Below are 14,371 nucleotides of genomic sequence, written 5' to 3'. Positions count from 1 at the left end.
ATTTGTACGACCTCTTTGTCAACCCAGCAAAGGAGACAATATAAAACAGCAAATTTGGAATGGAATTGGTAGGGACAACTCCCCCATGGGCAAGGGAAAGTATCTTTTTTGTGATTGCAGCACCAGATTCTGCTCCAGTTCGTGCTGAGAGGATTTGCTGGGGTTGAATTTGTGCTGGTCATACTTGTGTTGTTCTATTACTGGCATGTTTTTATTCCTTTAAAAAGCGTACTTTGCATCAGTTTATCTCGTTTGGATCTGAAGCCTTTTGATGTCATATAAGCATTTATTGCCATTAAAATGGTGCCTGGGGTATCGATATATTCAGGCTGTTTTGTAAAGTGGCTTTTTACCCAGGGTGGGGAAAGTGCTGCAGTGTGGTTCACAGTTGGTTTAATTTCAGCTTTGTTTTCTTTGGTTGAACCTTGTGTGCAAGTTGCAGTGATTAAAGAAGGTCTAGAAACATGGAAGAATAAAAATGGGAGGCAAGTTAAGTGATGCTTGCACACTGAATTTTCTCTCAGTTTTGCCTATTAGATCACTCCTTTAGCAGACACGTCTGCTGTGCTGGGGGTGATTAGACCTGTGGCTTAGTGGACTGAAGTCCATATTACCTTCACAAGGTCTTTAAGGCAAGTTGTATTTGTGTGCACTGTGCCTTTAATATAACCTGCATCTTAGCAGAGAGGATTGCTTCTTTACTGTTGCATTCCAGAAGTACATTTTTATTTCTTCAATGAGCTGTTTTCTGGCAATCCCTCACTTTCTTGAGGATGGGATGGTGGCTCACAGAACACAGACAAGTCTATAGGTAGGCCAGAGTTAACTGAAGGGCTTTTTGCAGGCAGTAATGGACCTGCAGTCCTATTTTAGTCCTGATACAGCTTTTTAAGAAAAATGGAGAGAGGGTGAAATAGTTTTTCGACTTGGGTTTGCCACATGGACCACTGACCTCATATAAACCTACACTATAAATGCACCTTGCTACCAAAGAAACTTCTGTCTTCTCCACAGCAGTTTTGTGATCTTTTAAGTTATAACATACCTGAAAATGAACCTCTGAGAAACTTCTCAGTGTGGCTTTTTGTCTTTATTCAGATGTTATGAAGTCTGCTTTCCACTGCAGCAGAAGAAAGGCAGTTAATGAGGGACATACTTGTCATGTGTGCTGCTCTGTATTTCATGGCATGGCTAAGTCTGAGGTGCCTTAAATTAGCACACATCTGCCATGATTTCTAATATAGCAAGGGCAGGGTAATTAATTTCTAACTTTAATCTATATAGTAGATCTGAGTTTCAATATTTTTGTTACTAAATCATTATTCCACTCTGATAGTTTTTTCTCAAGAGCAATGTTTCTCGACTAAGACTGGGGAAGTTCTGGTAATGGATAGGTGATGATGTCTTAAGGTAGAGGATAATTTTTGCCTGTCAGTGTCTTGTCTGTGGTTGATTTAGGACACTACTGATCATATTAACAAGGTCTCTGATTTTAAGCTTTATAACCCAGGTTACTGGCAGCTATAGATACCACTGACTTCAACTGAAGTGGGAATTCCAGACAGTAAAATTCAAGACTTGGAATGAGATGTGGTTTGGGTTTTTTTTCCCAGCGTAAATGTTCTTGGCATCCAGGGGAGTGGGGTCTCATGCCATGTCTAAAACTGAGCCTGCAGAAATGGAAGTATACAACATACAGAGGACATCTGAGAATTCTTGTCCCAAGCTTGTGAGGCTTTTTCTCTGAAGGTGAAGGTTCCATGGCCCCTATTACTTTGTTTTGCGTGGTTGTCCATGTTGCTGCAAATTGAATCCCGATGGCCTGAATAAAGAGCCCCTTATCTCTTAAATCTCTGCTGATTTGCAGTCTAGTGTTGGCCCAGCCTCATTGCACAAACAATAACCAGGTACACTCACTTATAAAAGGCTACAAAAAAGTGGGTAGCAGAATGTTCTGAAATATTTATGTTCTTTATTCTTGAGGTGAGACAAGTATGGGTAACTTTAGAGATGAAGCTTCACTGCCTACTGAGTGTTTAGAAATATTTTGCCTACTGAATTCTCTAAAAATAAACTTGAATGTTCTGTTGTTAAAAATTATTAATATTTTTGACTAAGCATAAAAGGAAACTTATTTACTGAACTTAGATTAGTATGTAAATACCGATTTAACATTGTAAATGGAAAACTGGAACAGTGTCTCAGAGATTCTGTGTGACTGCCCTATTTATTCTAGCAGTTAACACAGCATGAGACTAGAGGCTGCTAGTAAATTGTGCCTTTAGGATATGAAAAATTCAGTTGCCTAATAGCAGTAATTTTAAAATAAATAGTCTATTAGTAACAGAGTTAGAAACATTACTCCAGATATTCTCTCACTCTTTGAGTAGATATTTCATAAATGGGAGTTTTCAGGTTTTCCAAACTTTAGGCAGAGACTTTTTATTTTAATGTGAAGTTTTTCCTTGGTTTTCTATATATTCAGACCTCATCCAGTGCACAGTGTTTCCTGTAAGTGTCACACTGTCAGCAATTGATCTCTTTTTTCATGCAGGAAAACCTTTCTGGATTCTTGGTTTTGGGTACTGAATAGACTATGAAAAAACATAAAAGTCCTCCATCTTTTCCTTGCTTTAAGGCTTACTTGTGCCAGTTTCTAGCTTTTCATATCTTGGTTATATGCACTTGAACACCTTGACTTCTGATAAAAATATCACTTGTCAGTTGAGACCACAAAATTATTTTTGTCAGCATCTCTTTTCCTTTTGTATGAGTGAAGAGGGGAGTTTTTTCTATCCTGTCATCTGCTATCCTGTAATCTGATTTGGGTTTACCTTGAAATCATCATCAGGCTTTGAAAAGAACCTGTGGAAGATGAAAAATGGAGACAAGCTGGGGAAAAGGGGTAAAAAACAAGAGCAAGGTTACTGTTTTGTTTATTATATCAAGATGCTTGGATTCTTAGGAAGTCTTTTTGGTTAAAACATGTGAAGTAGTACAGGATGATTTCCTGTCTTTTGCCTGCCCACAAACGTTTTCCTTATCATAAATGCTATGCCTTCCCATTGGCAGGAGGTGAGTGGCTGCCTGAGTCTGGCTTCCCTGTTTTTCAGCACAAACAGGTGGCACATCAACAGCTTTCTCCTTTTGTAGGAATGGTTTTCAGAAAGCTCCAACTTGGCCTTCTGGTAATCAAATATCCTATTTTAGGAATTCAACCCAGGATTCTGGACAGTAAAATGGGACAAATTTCTGCTAACTTCAATGAAAAGAAGGTTTTTGTCAGGGGAGGTCAGCTAATGCCTTCCACTCTCAAGATGATTATTTGGTAGTTAGCTGTTAGAGATAGGCAGGCTCTTTGACTGCTTTAATGTCTTATCTTCACATTGACTAGTCTGAGAGGATTTTCCCTTGTAGCATCACTGATTTCTCAAATGCTCAGATGCATTTTATGTATTCAGGCAATTTTTTGCTGAAAACACTATCTTGGTGTTCATTTGGTGTGTTTGCATTTAGAATTCCTTTTGGTTTATAAATACCTATACATTGATACATCAAATTATTTCTCTGCATCTTCCAGGATTTTAATGAAAACTAAATTCAATACTGAGCTCCATACATCCTCATACTTTATTCTTTCCTTTGTATATTTTTTCTTTTGTTTTCAGGGCTTCATTTAGATTTCAGGTTGATAGTTTATAACTTCTTCCATGCTTACTTGAAACAGTTATTTCAAGTAAAACATAATGCTTTGCTGAAATTCAGGTTGTATTGTAGTGTAAGACAATAGCACAAACAAATGATTAATAAGAATCAAGTAGTGTTGCTTTTTCACTTTCTGCTGCAAAGTTCCCAAAGTAATTCTGAAACTGGAGCCTGTAGCTATAGGATGCAGCCAGATGCATCTGGAAAATCCTGATCCATGCTGATACTCATGTGCAGCAGCAGTCAGAAATGACTGAAGAATTGTGCTCAGCCATCTTATCCTCATGTACTTGTACTGCAAGACAAGCAGGCTCCTTGTGAAATCCTGGACTACAGCCACCTGCCTCTTACTCCCATCCAGCCAAAAGCAAAGAGGCTCAGGGGAGGCTGCTGGCCAGAAGCAGTGCTAGTTCAATGTGTATCCAAATGTGAGAAAGATGCAAATGGCCAAGGCACAAGACTACATCACTTCAGATGACATGAAACTCAGTTCTTTTACTGGTGTAATTGAGTGGGTCTAACAGGGATGTGAGCCCTGAGTGTGGCTGGCTCAGCCAAGACTTTAGTGGGCCTTGGGTACCCCCGAATGAGGGCAGTTCTTTGCTTGTGCTTGCACCTCTTTCAGCCTGTAGCATTTAAAAATGCACTTAAGAGCTATTATCAAAAGGCAGGAAAGCTTTAAGCATCAGAACTGATGAACGCATTGATAAAGTGAGTAATTAGGAAAAGTGAAGGGCTTCTCTTTGGGAAGAAATCTGTCATTTTGTTATCCTTATTTGGTATCTTGCACAAAGTGGGTTTGTGCCTGAGGTTCATGGCCACTCCACTATTTTGTCTGCATGAGTAACCAAAGCAGAGGGAATGTGTGTACATGTATTGATTTATTATTTTTTGTATTTCATTTATTAATTTTCCCCAAGCTGAGAAACACAAATATTTTAAATGCAGCAGCTGTGGTGACACCAGGAAGTAATTATTTCAGGAAGCTTGCAAATGTGCCCCTTATTAAACAAATGGAGGTAGGTTAGGTTGGTTGGTTGGTTTGTTTGTTTTAAGTAAGCAACCAGAAAAGAACTGGAAAGGTGTTGCTATCACAGGATGCAGTACAGGATACAAGTAAAGAAAAAAATTATGATCATGTTCCCCAGTAAGGAGACAGTTGTCTCTTGGAAGGAGAGAAAAACTGCAAAACCTTGGGGTTTTGTGGCCCTTTTGAGGAACAATTCTTCATCAGACTTGCTGTTCTCTTAAGATATATTTCTTTTATAGAAAATTTAAAGAAAAAACTGCATCAGCAATTGGCTTATTGATGTGTTGAAAAAATTATGATGTACATTGAATGTTATGAAAATCAAAGCTGAGATCTGTCTGCAAGATTGGTCCTGGTGAAACTGCTGAAGATGTACTGAGGTGACTGTAAATTAGGCCCTCTTGTAATCCAGATAAATTCATGGAGTATGGGGAGAAGAACAGGATGCAAATAGGACAAACTTCCAGTATATCTTCAGCAGCTGGTTAATTTAAAGACCTTCATATTTGAGGTGTAGATTTTTCTTTTTTCTCTCTTTTAAAAAATCTAATAATACCAAAAAAAAAAAAAAAAAAAAAAAAAAAAAAAAAAAAAAGGCAGCCAATGTAAAAGCTTTTGAAGAGAAACAAATTTTAGGATTGAAAGAGAAATTGAACCCCTTTCAAGAAATGACTGAAGACAACGTAGGAGGCTGAAGAAGGTTGTTAGTAGGACTCTGAGAGGAGGAAAGTGAATATGCAATATTTCTGCCTTCTGCTGTGCTGACCATGAGTTTTGACTTGGAATCCATTTGCCCCTTCCCTTCTCTTGCATGTAACTCTTTTAGAGAACGATTTTTCTGGAATTTGTATGGTTATATGGGTTCTTCATTTGGAAGAATGTTGCTCAGTTGATTACATGAGATACAGTAGAGACACCAGTGTGTTTGCAATGCAATTTGGTTCTAATATTGCACTATAACATACCATGACTTAGAAACAAAACTGCAGTGTATGTTTTTCAGATATTTAGAACTTCAACCATCACCTTTAAAGCATATGTATTCCTTGGATGTAAATTTTGGATTAAAGAGTGTTGGATTGCTCTTAATAACCGTGTAAAAAAGATTAGATCGATTTGAGCAATCAGCATGAAGCTGAAGTTTATTTATGAATCAGAACAGTGCTCATTTTTCTATATCTCTGCAAAGGCATCCTGACTGTTTATGTTGCTTTCAGGGTGCTGTACCACCAATCCTGGCTGGAGGCAGCTGAAGTGAGGATGTGGATTATGTAGTGAAGATGGTTTTCTGTTTCTTTTATCTATTTTGCTTTACTGCTTTCTGCATTTGCTTCAGTGTTATGCTTGTTGTCAGCCTGAGAGTGGATAGCTTGTGGGCACAACTGAATTCTTACTCACTTATCAGTTCATACATGTCACAGATAAAAATATATTTCTAGAAGAAAGTGTTTATTGTAGTCTTGATGAAACTGCATTATGTTTATTTTGATGGATGATGATATCCAAATGATCACAGTACAAGCTGTTGGTTTCAGTCCCTTTTGACTTAAATTAGGAATGAATTTCTCTCTAGTTCTGCCTGGTTGCAAGCAGTCTGATACTTTGATAGCAGGTCTGTGTTGCAACCTGCCCTCTCCTCCAGCTGCTCAGGCATAAAACAACCAAATGTTGGTCTGAGGTGGCAGACCTGTAACTGGTGATGCAGTGTTTGGGCTGGGGTTGTTAAACAGCACATTCACACTGCCTGAGAAATGGGAGCCGCATGGCTGTGATTGCACAGGTGGCCATGGAGCAGGAGGGACCTGCTGGGAAGGGAGGCACTACTGAGGCAACTCAACCTAAGGTCACACTCTCCCATGTAAGGTTGTTTTAAAGATTTAAAGTTCAGCTGCACTCTCACCAGTCCTTTGGAATGAAGATCTCTCTTTTGATTAATGCAAAACTTCTTGCTGCTAACTGGAGTTTGCATTTTGTTAAAATGTCTTTGACACGGTGGGGAGCTTTGTGAGCTCCTTCTGCACTGGTCAGATCCGGGAGCCTCTTTGGTTTGTCAGCCCAGATAACGCATGCAGAGGCTGAAAACTGAGCCAGGTGTTTGCAACTCCGTGCATCTTTGAGTGGAAACAAGTGCCCTTCCCAGATGTCCTTGAGCAGCACTTGTGCCTTCTAAGGAGGTGACAAATCTCACCTGTCTCCTCCCCATCGCCTGCTGGGCAGTGGCACACGACTTACAGGGTACGGAGCTGGATTCTACATTTTGGGCTTTGATTCTCTTTGTGTTTTGGGTGCATGCAATGCAAAATGGTGAGCTGTCCTGTGGCGTGTTCTGCAGCCAGTGGCTGCTCAGGAAAATGCCTGGAATAGCAGACATACTGCCCGTTTAAAGAAAGGAAAAAAAGTGAATTAGCATATTGACCTTACCGAAACATGCAAATCACTTGCTTGGCCACAATTTTTGGAATGAATTCCCATGGTGTCTGTACTAATTCTTTCAGAAATTATTAAAAGGATTTGTGGGATTATTCTGAGCTCAGACAGCAGTAAGTGTCAGGGTTTTAACTGAGGAGGTGTGGAAACCAGCAATAGTTGTGGACTATCTTGAATAATTTAGTGGTTTGCTGTTGGAAGGCTTTCTCATCCTGGACTGTATGTTGTGTCTTTTTTTTTTTTCCCTCACATAAATGTTAATAGTACTTTTAAAGGGTTATTTGTTTAAAACAAACAAACAAACACACACACAAAAAAAGGAAAAAGCATGTTTTAACAGAGAAAAAGGGGTTTTTATCCTTTTAAGTGATTTTTTTTGAGAAATTAAGTTTCAAAAATCTAAAAGAAATAATGGCTTTTGAATTTTAGAGGATATTGTGAACTCTGGTGTTTGTGTTGTCTGGTTTTGGAGTTTGTCAGACTTAGTAACTTAAAATCACTTATATTTTTGAAAAAATTATGTTGTCTGCTTGTCGGAAGTTATTACATATTTTCATATTTTTAAGCATTATTTAAAGTGCAAAGAAAATTGAAGTCGTCTCAAAGTACTTTAGGGGGGAACAGATGTGAAAACAGTGCTATGCCATGATGTGTTCTCTATCGTTTCTAGAAGTCGCTGAGAGTATTCTGCCTGAACCTCATGTGAGCGCTCTGCCGTTTGCTCAGCGAAAGGACAAAGGACTGACAATAGTGAACGTGCCATTGCGCTGCTGTGTGCACCTGCCTGTCAGAGCAGCGCCCGGCGTGTCGCAGGTGCTGTGTTTACAGCTCGCCATCCTCGGGCGAGCAGACGAGACGAGCGCCTTAGCGGGCCGGCCTCAGCGCTGCGGGCTCGGGGTGAGGGCGGCTGCCCGCGCCCCGCGCTCACCCGCGGCGGCCCCGCGGCGCCCGGGCAGGTGCGGGCGGGCCGGGCCGCGCTGGGCGGGCGCGGGGCGGGCCAGGGGCGGTGGGAGCCGCCGGAGCCGCCTCCCGGGGCGGGCGCGGACGCGGGGCGGGCCGGGCCGGCGGCGGTAGCGGCGGCGACGGCGGGAGGGCGCAGCAGGGGCCGCCGCGGCCGCAGCATCGCGGCGCGGTGGCGGAGATGGAGCCCTGGAAGCAGTGCGGGCAGTGGCTGATCAGCTGCAAGGTGCTGCCGCCCAACCACCGGGTGACCTGGGACACGGCCCAGGTCTTCGACCTGGCGCAGACGCTGCGCGACGGCGTCCTGCTCTGCCAGCTGCTCAACAACCTCCGCAGCCACTCCATCAACCTCAAGGAGATCAACCTGCGCCCTCAGATGTCCCAGGTGCGGCCGCTCCCCCCCGCCCGTGGCCCCTGTCCGCGCCCTTCGCGTGCGTTTCCTTGCGCCCTGTGGCGCCGCGGAGCGGGACCCGCGGGCTGCGCCCCGAGCCGTGTGTCCGCAGCGCGGAGCTCCGCGCCCGCGGGGCGGTGAGCGGGAGGCGAACCCGGGCAGTCCTGCCGGGCACCTTCCCTGCGCGCTGCCGCCGTCCAGCCGGGCTCGGCGCGTCCCGTCCCGGGGCTGGCACAGGGCGCAGCTGCAGCGCCGGGCCGGCGGCTCACGGACCCTCCGTGAGGGCTGGTGGCCCGCGACGGGAGGCGGCTCGGGCGGGAGTCCCCCGGGCCCGTGGTGGGGTGGCCGTGCCAAGGAGAAGTTCCCGCAGTAGTCCCAGGGTCAGCAATTTCACATCTGTGTGCGTTACTGTTTAATGTGAGCGGGTTACAAATCAAACGAGCTCCTGCTTGTAGTTTTTCTGGCCGTAGGCTGGGGAGGGCGGGCGGCGGAGGACGCGTGGCCGGGGAGCTCAGCCCGCCCGGAGCGGCGAGGGCAGGGCAGGGGCTGTGGGAAGCCGCGGGTGAGGAGCCCTGGCAGTGCCAGCTAGCTGTGCTCCCCAGCTTTTTGGGACTTATGGAGTTGAATGGACAAGACTCATTAGTAATGAGAAATCGTGATCTTGATAGCTGCTTGCTTATGTAGTGTTTTTTTTCTTTGTATTTAGACCCCTTTATTTTTGGCTTTTAAAGTTGATATTTGGCATCGTTGTTTAATGCCTAAGTGTAATTCCTGGTTCAGCCCTGTATTAAATGCGGTTTTTAGTTTGGACTGATGTTTCGTTGCTGTGACTCATAAAGTTGGTTTCAGATATCAAGATAAGATTATATTAATAATTCAAGAACAGACTATATATACTTGACTTCCTGTCACTGCTTCGTGCACACCTATGCCTCCGTAGAGATGGTGACAGCCGAGCAGCTGTTTGGAAAGAAACTAACTTGTGAGCCTGTCATGTGTTTTAAAACATGGAAAAAGATACACTGTAACATTTCAGCGTGTGGTTGTCTTTTTCATTTATAGTAATACAAATTGCCATTCACATTTAGGATGCTGGTAAAAAGCAGTAGAGTGTATTATGTTCATGTTTGCTTACAAACACAGTGATTTTAGTTCTTGTTAATTCTTTATTTTAGCAGCTGTGTCTTGCTACCAAGGTGGCTTTTTCTGGAAGCTCAGAGTGCAAAAAGGAAAAGCGTAGTTCAGCTCGTGAGAGTCAAAGCTCTGAGACTCTTGCACTAGATGTGAACGGTACAAAGCTATCTCCGTGTACTTGAGAGCTCCATTGCCTGCTTGAATGGCACATGCAGGGACAATACTTCATCTGAGTGATGGAGCACAAAGGGTGGGCTTCTCTGAGTGGTGCAAATCCAGTTCAGTTTTTTCTCTGCACCATTACAGCTTGTCACTTTCAGCACTTGCTAAACCAGAGCTTTGGTTTATATTTGTTGTTGTTGTTTTTTTAAAATGAACTAGAAATGTGTTGTCATGCTATTACACAGTGTTTTTCAGATAGGTAACTCATTGTATCAACTTGAATTCTAGATTAATGCTGATTATCTGGACCACTATTACTTAATTTTATTTTTGATGAATTAAAACCATAGTGGTTTCCTTCTGTCTGCTAAATCTAAATTATCAAAATGCCCTGTTGTCATCTTTGTTAGAACAGTTTTGGGAATCAACATTAATATTTATTTCTCTAATTATGTTTGAACTATGGATTAGAATTGTAGATCTTGGATTATTTACAACAGTTGTCTCTTTGTCTGCTGTATGCCTGAGGTACCTGCACTCCACAGTGCTGCAGACTGCTCTCTCCAGTGTTGCATTTCTCTGCCCTACACTGATTTTACCCTTTAAACAAAGGGAACTGTTGGTGGATCAAAATCTATCATGGGTAACTCTACATAGTGTTGAATTTACTGGGAATGTTACCTTTGTGTCCTGCGAGTTCAAGATTTGGTGATCTTAGTGAGATTTTGTGGGGTTTCTGAAAAGCAGACACCCTTTCTGCTGGAAATGATCACTCAAGTGTAAATTTCAAAAATTGTTGAAGTTCTGCCAGTTGCTTGTAATTTGTGGCTGAGATTGTAAAGACCTTGTAGTGATAACTTCTGGAGAAGTCTCAGTGGGTTAAAGATTATTCAGTTGGTGAGATCTGCTTGGAGTTGTCCTCAACTGTGAGTCTTGTCAGAATAGCACTTGTCAGTAAACTAACACTGCATCATAGTAAATTTGCATCATAAGTTGCTGTATTACAGCATCTGGGGGTCTTGTAGAAACACTAGCTAGCTCACCTTTCCTTGTGGGGTAATGAGTTAGAGGCACTGGAGACAGAGCAGGGTTGACACTGGGATGGAAATTGTCTTGGTCACTGAATGCAGAGTCTGTCTGGAACTGCTGCTGTGCCTGTGCTGCTTAGCTGAGTTGTCTGAGCTTCATATGGCCCTTATCCCTCAGCTTTATACAGCTGCAGCTCCTGTGCTCCCTGATCTGATGTTGTTTCTTCCACTAAGTCTTAGAATGGCCAGGGGACCCTTACAGCACAGTTTTTAATCAATGCAGAAACTGAGAAGGGTGGATGAAGGCTTCATGAATGGGCTTCATTGAGGGCAGGCTGTTTGATTTTGGCCTTGTCTTTTACTCAGTTGATGTTTGTCAGGCCTTTTTCTATGAACCAAGTTTTCATGTCTTGGGGGCTACTTACAAATGCAGCAGCTCCAAAGAACAGGAAGGTGAGAGGTGGTGCCTCAGGCAGACCTGAGAGTAGGTGTCAGTTGTCTGACATAAGTATCAAGTCTTTCCATTTTGTTACATATTTATTTTTTCAGAGTAAGTGCAGCAGATCACACATCAGTGATGCTCCTCAGCTTTGCCCGGTAGTCCTTGGTAACCTTTATAAACCACATCAAAAATGCGGAGGGATTGTGACTGCTGCTGTGGTGCCAGATGCTGTTTCGTAGTGGAGCCTGATTCAAACAGGAGCACTGTTGCTTTGCCAGGGCAGGAGTAGAAACTGAGATTGCTCAGCATTGCAACACAAAGGTGCTTGACCAAATGGCATGGGGGTGTTTTATGGGCTGGCTAGCATGGGGAGCCACATGCCTTTGTCCCAACACCAGCCATGCACCTTGTGTCCCAGCTGTTGTTGTGGGTGGGCTGTTTTATGTGTTTGAGATCTGTGAATTCCGCCCCTTCACCTTTCTGGAGATAATGCCTGTGCAAGAGAAATGTCTCAGTGGCTTTAGGCTGTAAACCATTGGGGTTTGAACATTTTGAATGTTGTCTGTTTTCATCTGCGTTACTGTATGCTTATGAAAATATGTATATTTGGTTAGTGGAAGTTGTCCTTTGAAGAACAGAAGCTGATTCAGTCAGTTACACTTTCCAGAAAGTGAGCCTCAGATGTTAAAAGTATAAACCTTGCATATATAAAAGCTAAGCAGCACTGAGCCTTTCTCTTGTGAATTGCCATCTCAGTGCCACCAGGCTCCTGTCTGAGAAGCTGGTGTGTCTGGGTGTGAGGTCCCCTGTGAAAAATTACACATGGGCTTTGTACGAGGTTGGAAATTCAGGTTCAGGGACGTGCATGTCCAGGGTTTGTTTTTTTTTTTTTTTTCACTTTGAACAGAACAGGAAAATGTTGGTTCTATTAAGAGCTCTTGTGTCAAGGCTTAAACTCACTTTGCTGTTTGAACTCCCACGAGCTAACAACTTGAGTAACTTCAACCTGTGTGTGCACCATTAGAGAAGGAAATACTAGAGATGGATCAAGTAATACCTTTTGGCCTCTAACTGTAGGGGAGCCTGCCTGATTCAGTTAGCGTTGTGAAAGTGGTCTTATTGCAGGCACCAAGCACTTAATCACTGTAGCTGCTGGGAGTGGAGCTAGAGGAGGGAATGTGCTAAATGAATAAGGGAGGTGTGACTGGTGTGTTGCAGGGTTCCCCTGAAGTGCAGCATCAGTCCCTGGTGACAGTGACACAGGATGGAGCACTGGAGATCAGCGTCTGTGTCTTCAGAGCTGTTCACTGTACTCATTCACTTGCTTCAGATGCTGCCTCTTGGCTAATGTTGGCTGGTGAAAGTCATAAAAATAGAAGTCACTCATAACAGAAAGTACTAATCCTAATGTTTAATCATCATCAGACAAGAACTTAAGTAATTTATCACCAGAAATGTAAAACCTAAACCAATGGATTATGATGGATTTGCAGAAGATGTCATCTGTTTAATGCTTATCTTTTATCTTTAATACTTTGCAAGCTAGTTTTGAAATGGTTTTTGCAAGGCATTTAGTTAACTTGTGAGAGATTGCTAAACAGGAAAACAGCACTTAATGCAATACTGGCATGGGAGTTTACCTAAAGGGGATGTTGACATAGATTAAATATTAAAAATAACTATTTCCTATTATTCTAATAAAAATAAACAATATATCCCTCACTTAGTATTAGAAGTTGAAATACTGTCTAATTTTAGGGAGTTACTTTTTTTGGTGTGACCGTATTGTCCAAAGGAAGTTGGTTATCTCTGTCATCCCTGTCATATTTTGGTGTGGTGACAGAGCTTTTGTGCAGGAGTTTATTTTTCTTGCTTCCAGTGGTGTCAGGTAGTCTCAGGATGTGGGTGTGCTGAGTGAGACAAACCTCCCTGTTTCCTCTGCTGCTGCCTTTGGCTTGGAGCTTCCCCCTTCCCTCCAGCTGACACCCCTGATCTCCTGCCCCGACTGTGCCACCCCTCTGTAAGCTCCTGTAGGTGGGTGTGCTGTGGCTTCTTGTTTTGTTAGGTGCTGAAAGTACCACAAAGATACATTTAGATTAATACAGTTTTTCTGAAACGGTGAAACTTCTTGGGCTTGAACAAGAGTTTAGAAACTGGTTCAGTTTTTGTCAGTGTAGAAACCAGAGATGTATTTAACTGACCCCTGTTCTTGAATTCTTTGTATCTTATGCACAAACATTTGAAAGAATTCAGTTGTTCTAAAAATATTCTTTTCACTTTTCAAATGTTTTCAATCTCTTTGCTTACTTGCTAGTACTTTGGTCCACTTAACATCTTTACAATGTTTAACTTTATTTCCATTATTCATTTAAATGAAAACCATATTGGCCGTAAGATATATTATCCAGAAAAGAGATAATTACCCATGTGAGTGTTATGTGTACATATGCGTATCTTTTATGTGTTGGACTTGATAAAATATTTTGAATGAATATTTGTTCAAAGCAAAACCTTAGTATGACCTCTGTTTTGTTCTAAGAAAAGACTGATGAAAAAGTAGTGACCTGGTTTTTCTAGGTAATTCTTCCTACCTTAAGAAGGTGAAGAAAATAGCTCTTGAAAACTGATGTCAAAGTTGTAATTGATTCACATTGATTCTTTTTTGTCAGGGGGAAGGCAGATCTGTAGTTGTACTCTATGGTAAAGCTTATTTTACATGTTATGTTTATTGTACAGTTATTAAATGCAGCATTATGCATCTTGCCAAGAGGTGTCTCAAATGTTCCCTTCTGCACAAAATTTTGGTGTGCTGGCAGCTATGCAATGCATTAATTGAAAAAATAATTTGTACTGGTTTCTCACAGAGGTTGTAGTGTCTGCCAGCAGTGGATGATGTAAATTAATATCTATGTATGGCACACTGCTTTGTCATGTGGGAAAAGCCAATTTTTTTTTCTGAGCCTTGACTGACAGAGGTGGGAGACTTGTGATAGTGGCAAGTTGAAGGACTGCTTATGAAAAGAAACAAATCCAAAGAGTTAAAGAAGAGAGATATGTATATAAAAAGTAGGAGGATATAATCGAGGGAGTGT

At 42.2% G+C, this 14,371-nt stretch overlaps 1 protein-coding gene across 2 annotated transcripts in view; it reads left to right on the top strand.

Annotated features, from left to right (window-relative positions):
* The first annotated feature begins 8,187 nt into the window (after nt 1-8,187).
* VAV3 (vav guanine nucleotide exchange factor 3) overlaps nt 8,188-14,371 on the top strand; it is a 144,280-nt gene continuing 138,096 nt past the window's right edge. The window contains exon 1 of one of the 2 annotated variants that reach the window (XM_063407648.1): nt 8,188-8,507. In XM_063407648.1, the coding sequence (XP_063263718.1) occupies nt 8,304-8,507 (204 nt within the window). In that variant the 5' untranslated portion in view covers nt 8,188-8,303. The remainder of the gene's footprint in view (nt 8,508-14,371) is intronic. The other variant, XM_063407647.1, reaches the window with a different exon arrangement.

The sequence above is a fragment of the Prinia subflava genome, chromosome 10 (genome assembly GCF_021018805.1).
Source record: "Prinia subflava isolate CZ2003 ecotype Zambia chromosome 10, Cam_Psub_1.2, whole genome shotgun sequence".
In the NCBI taxonomy this organism is placed as follows: domain Eukaryota; kingdom Metazoa; phylum Chordata; class Aves; order Passeriformes; family Cisticolidae; genus Prinia; species Prinia subflava.
The sequence above is the reverse complement of the archived record's forward strand: the minus strand, read 5'-3'. Positions and strand labels throughout refer to the sequence as shown.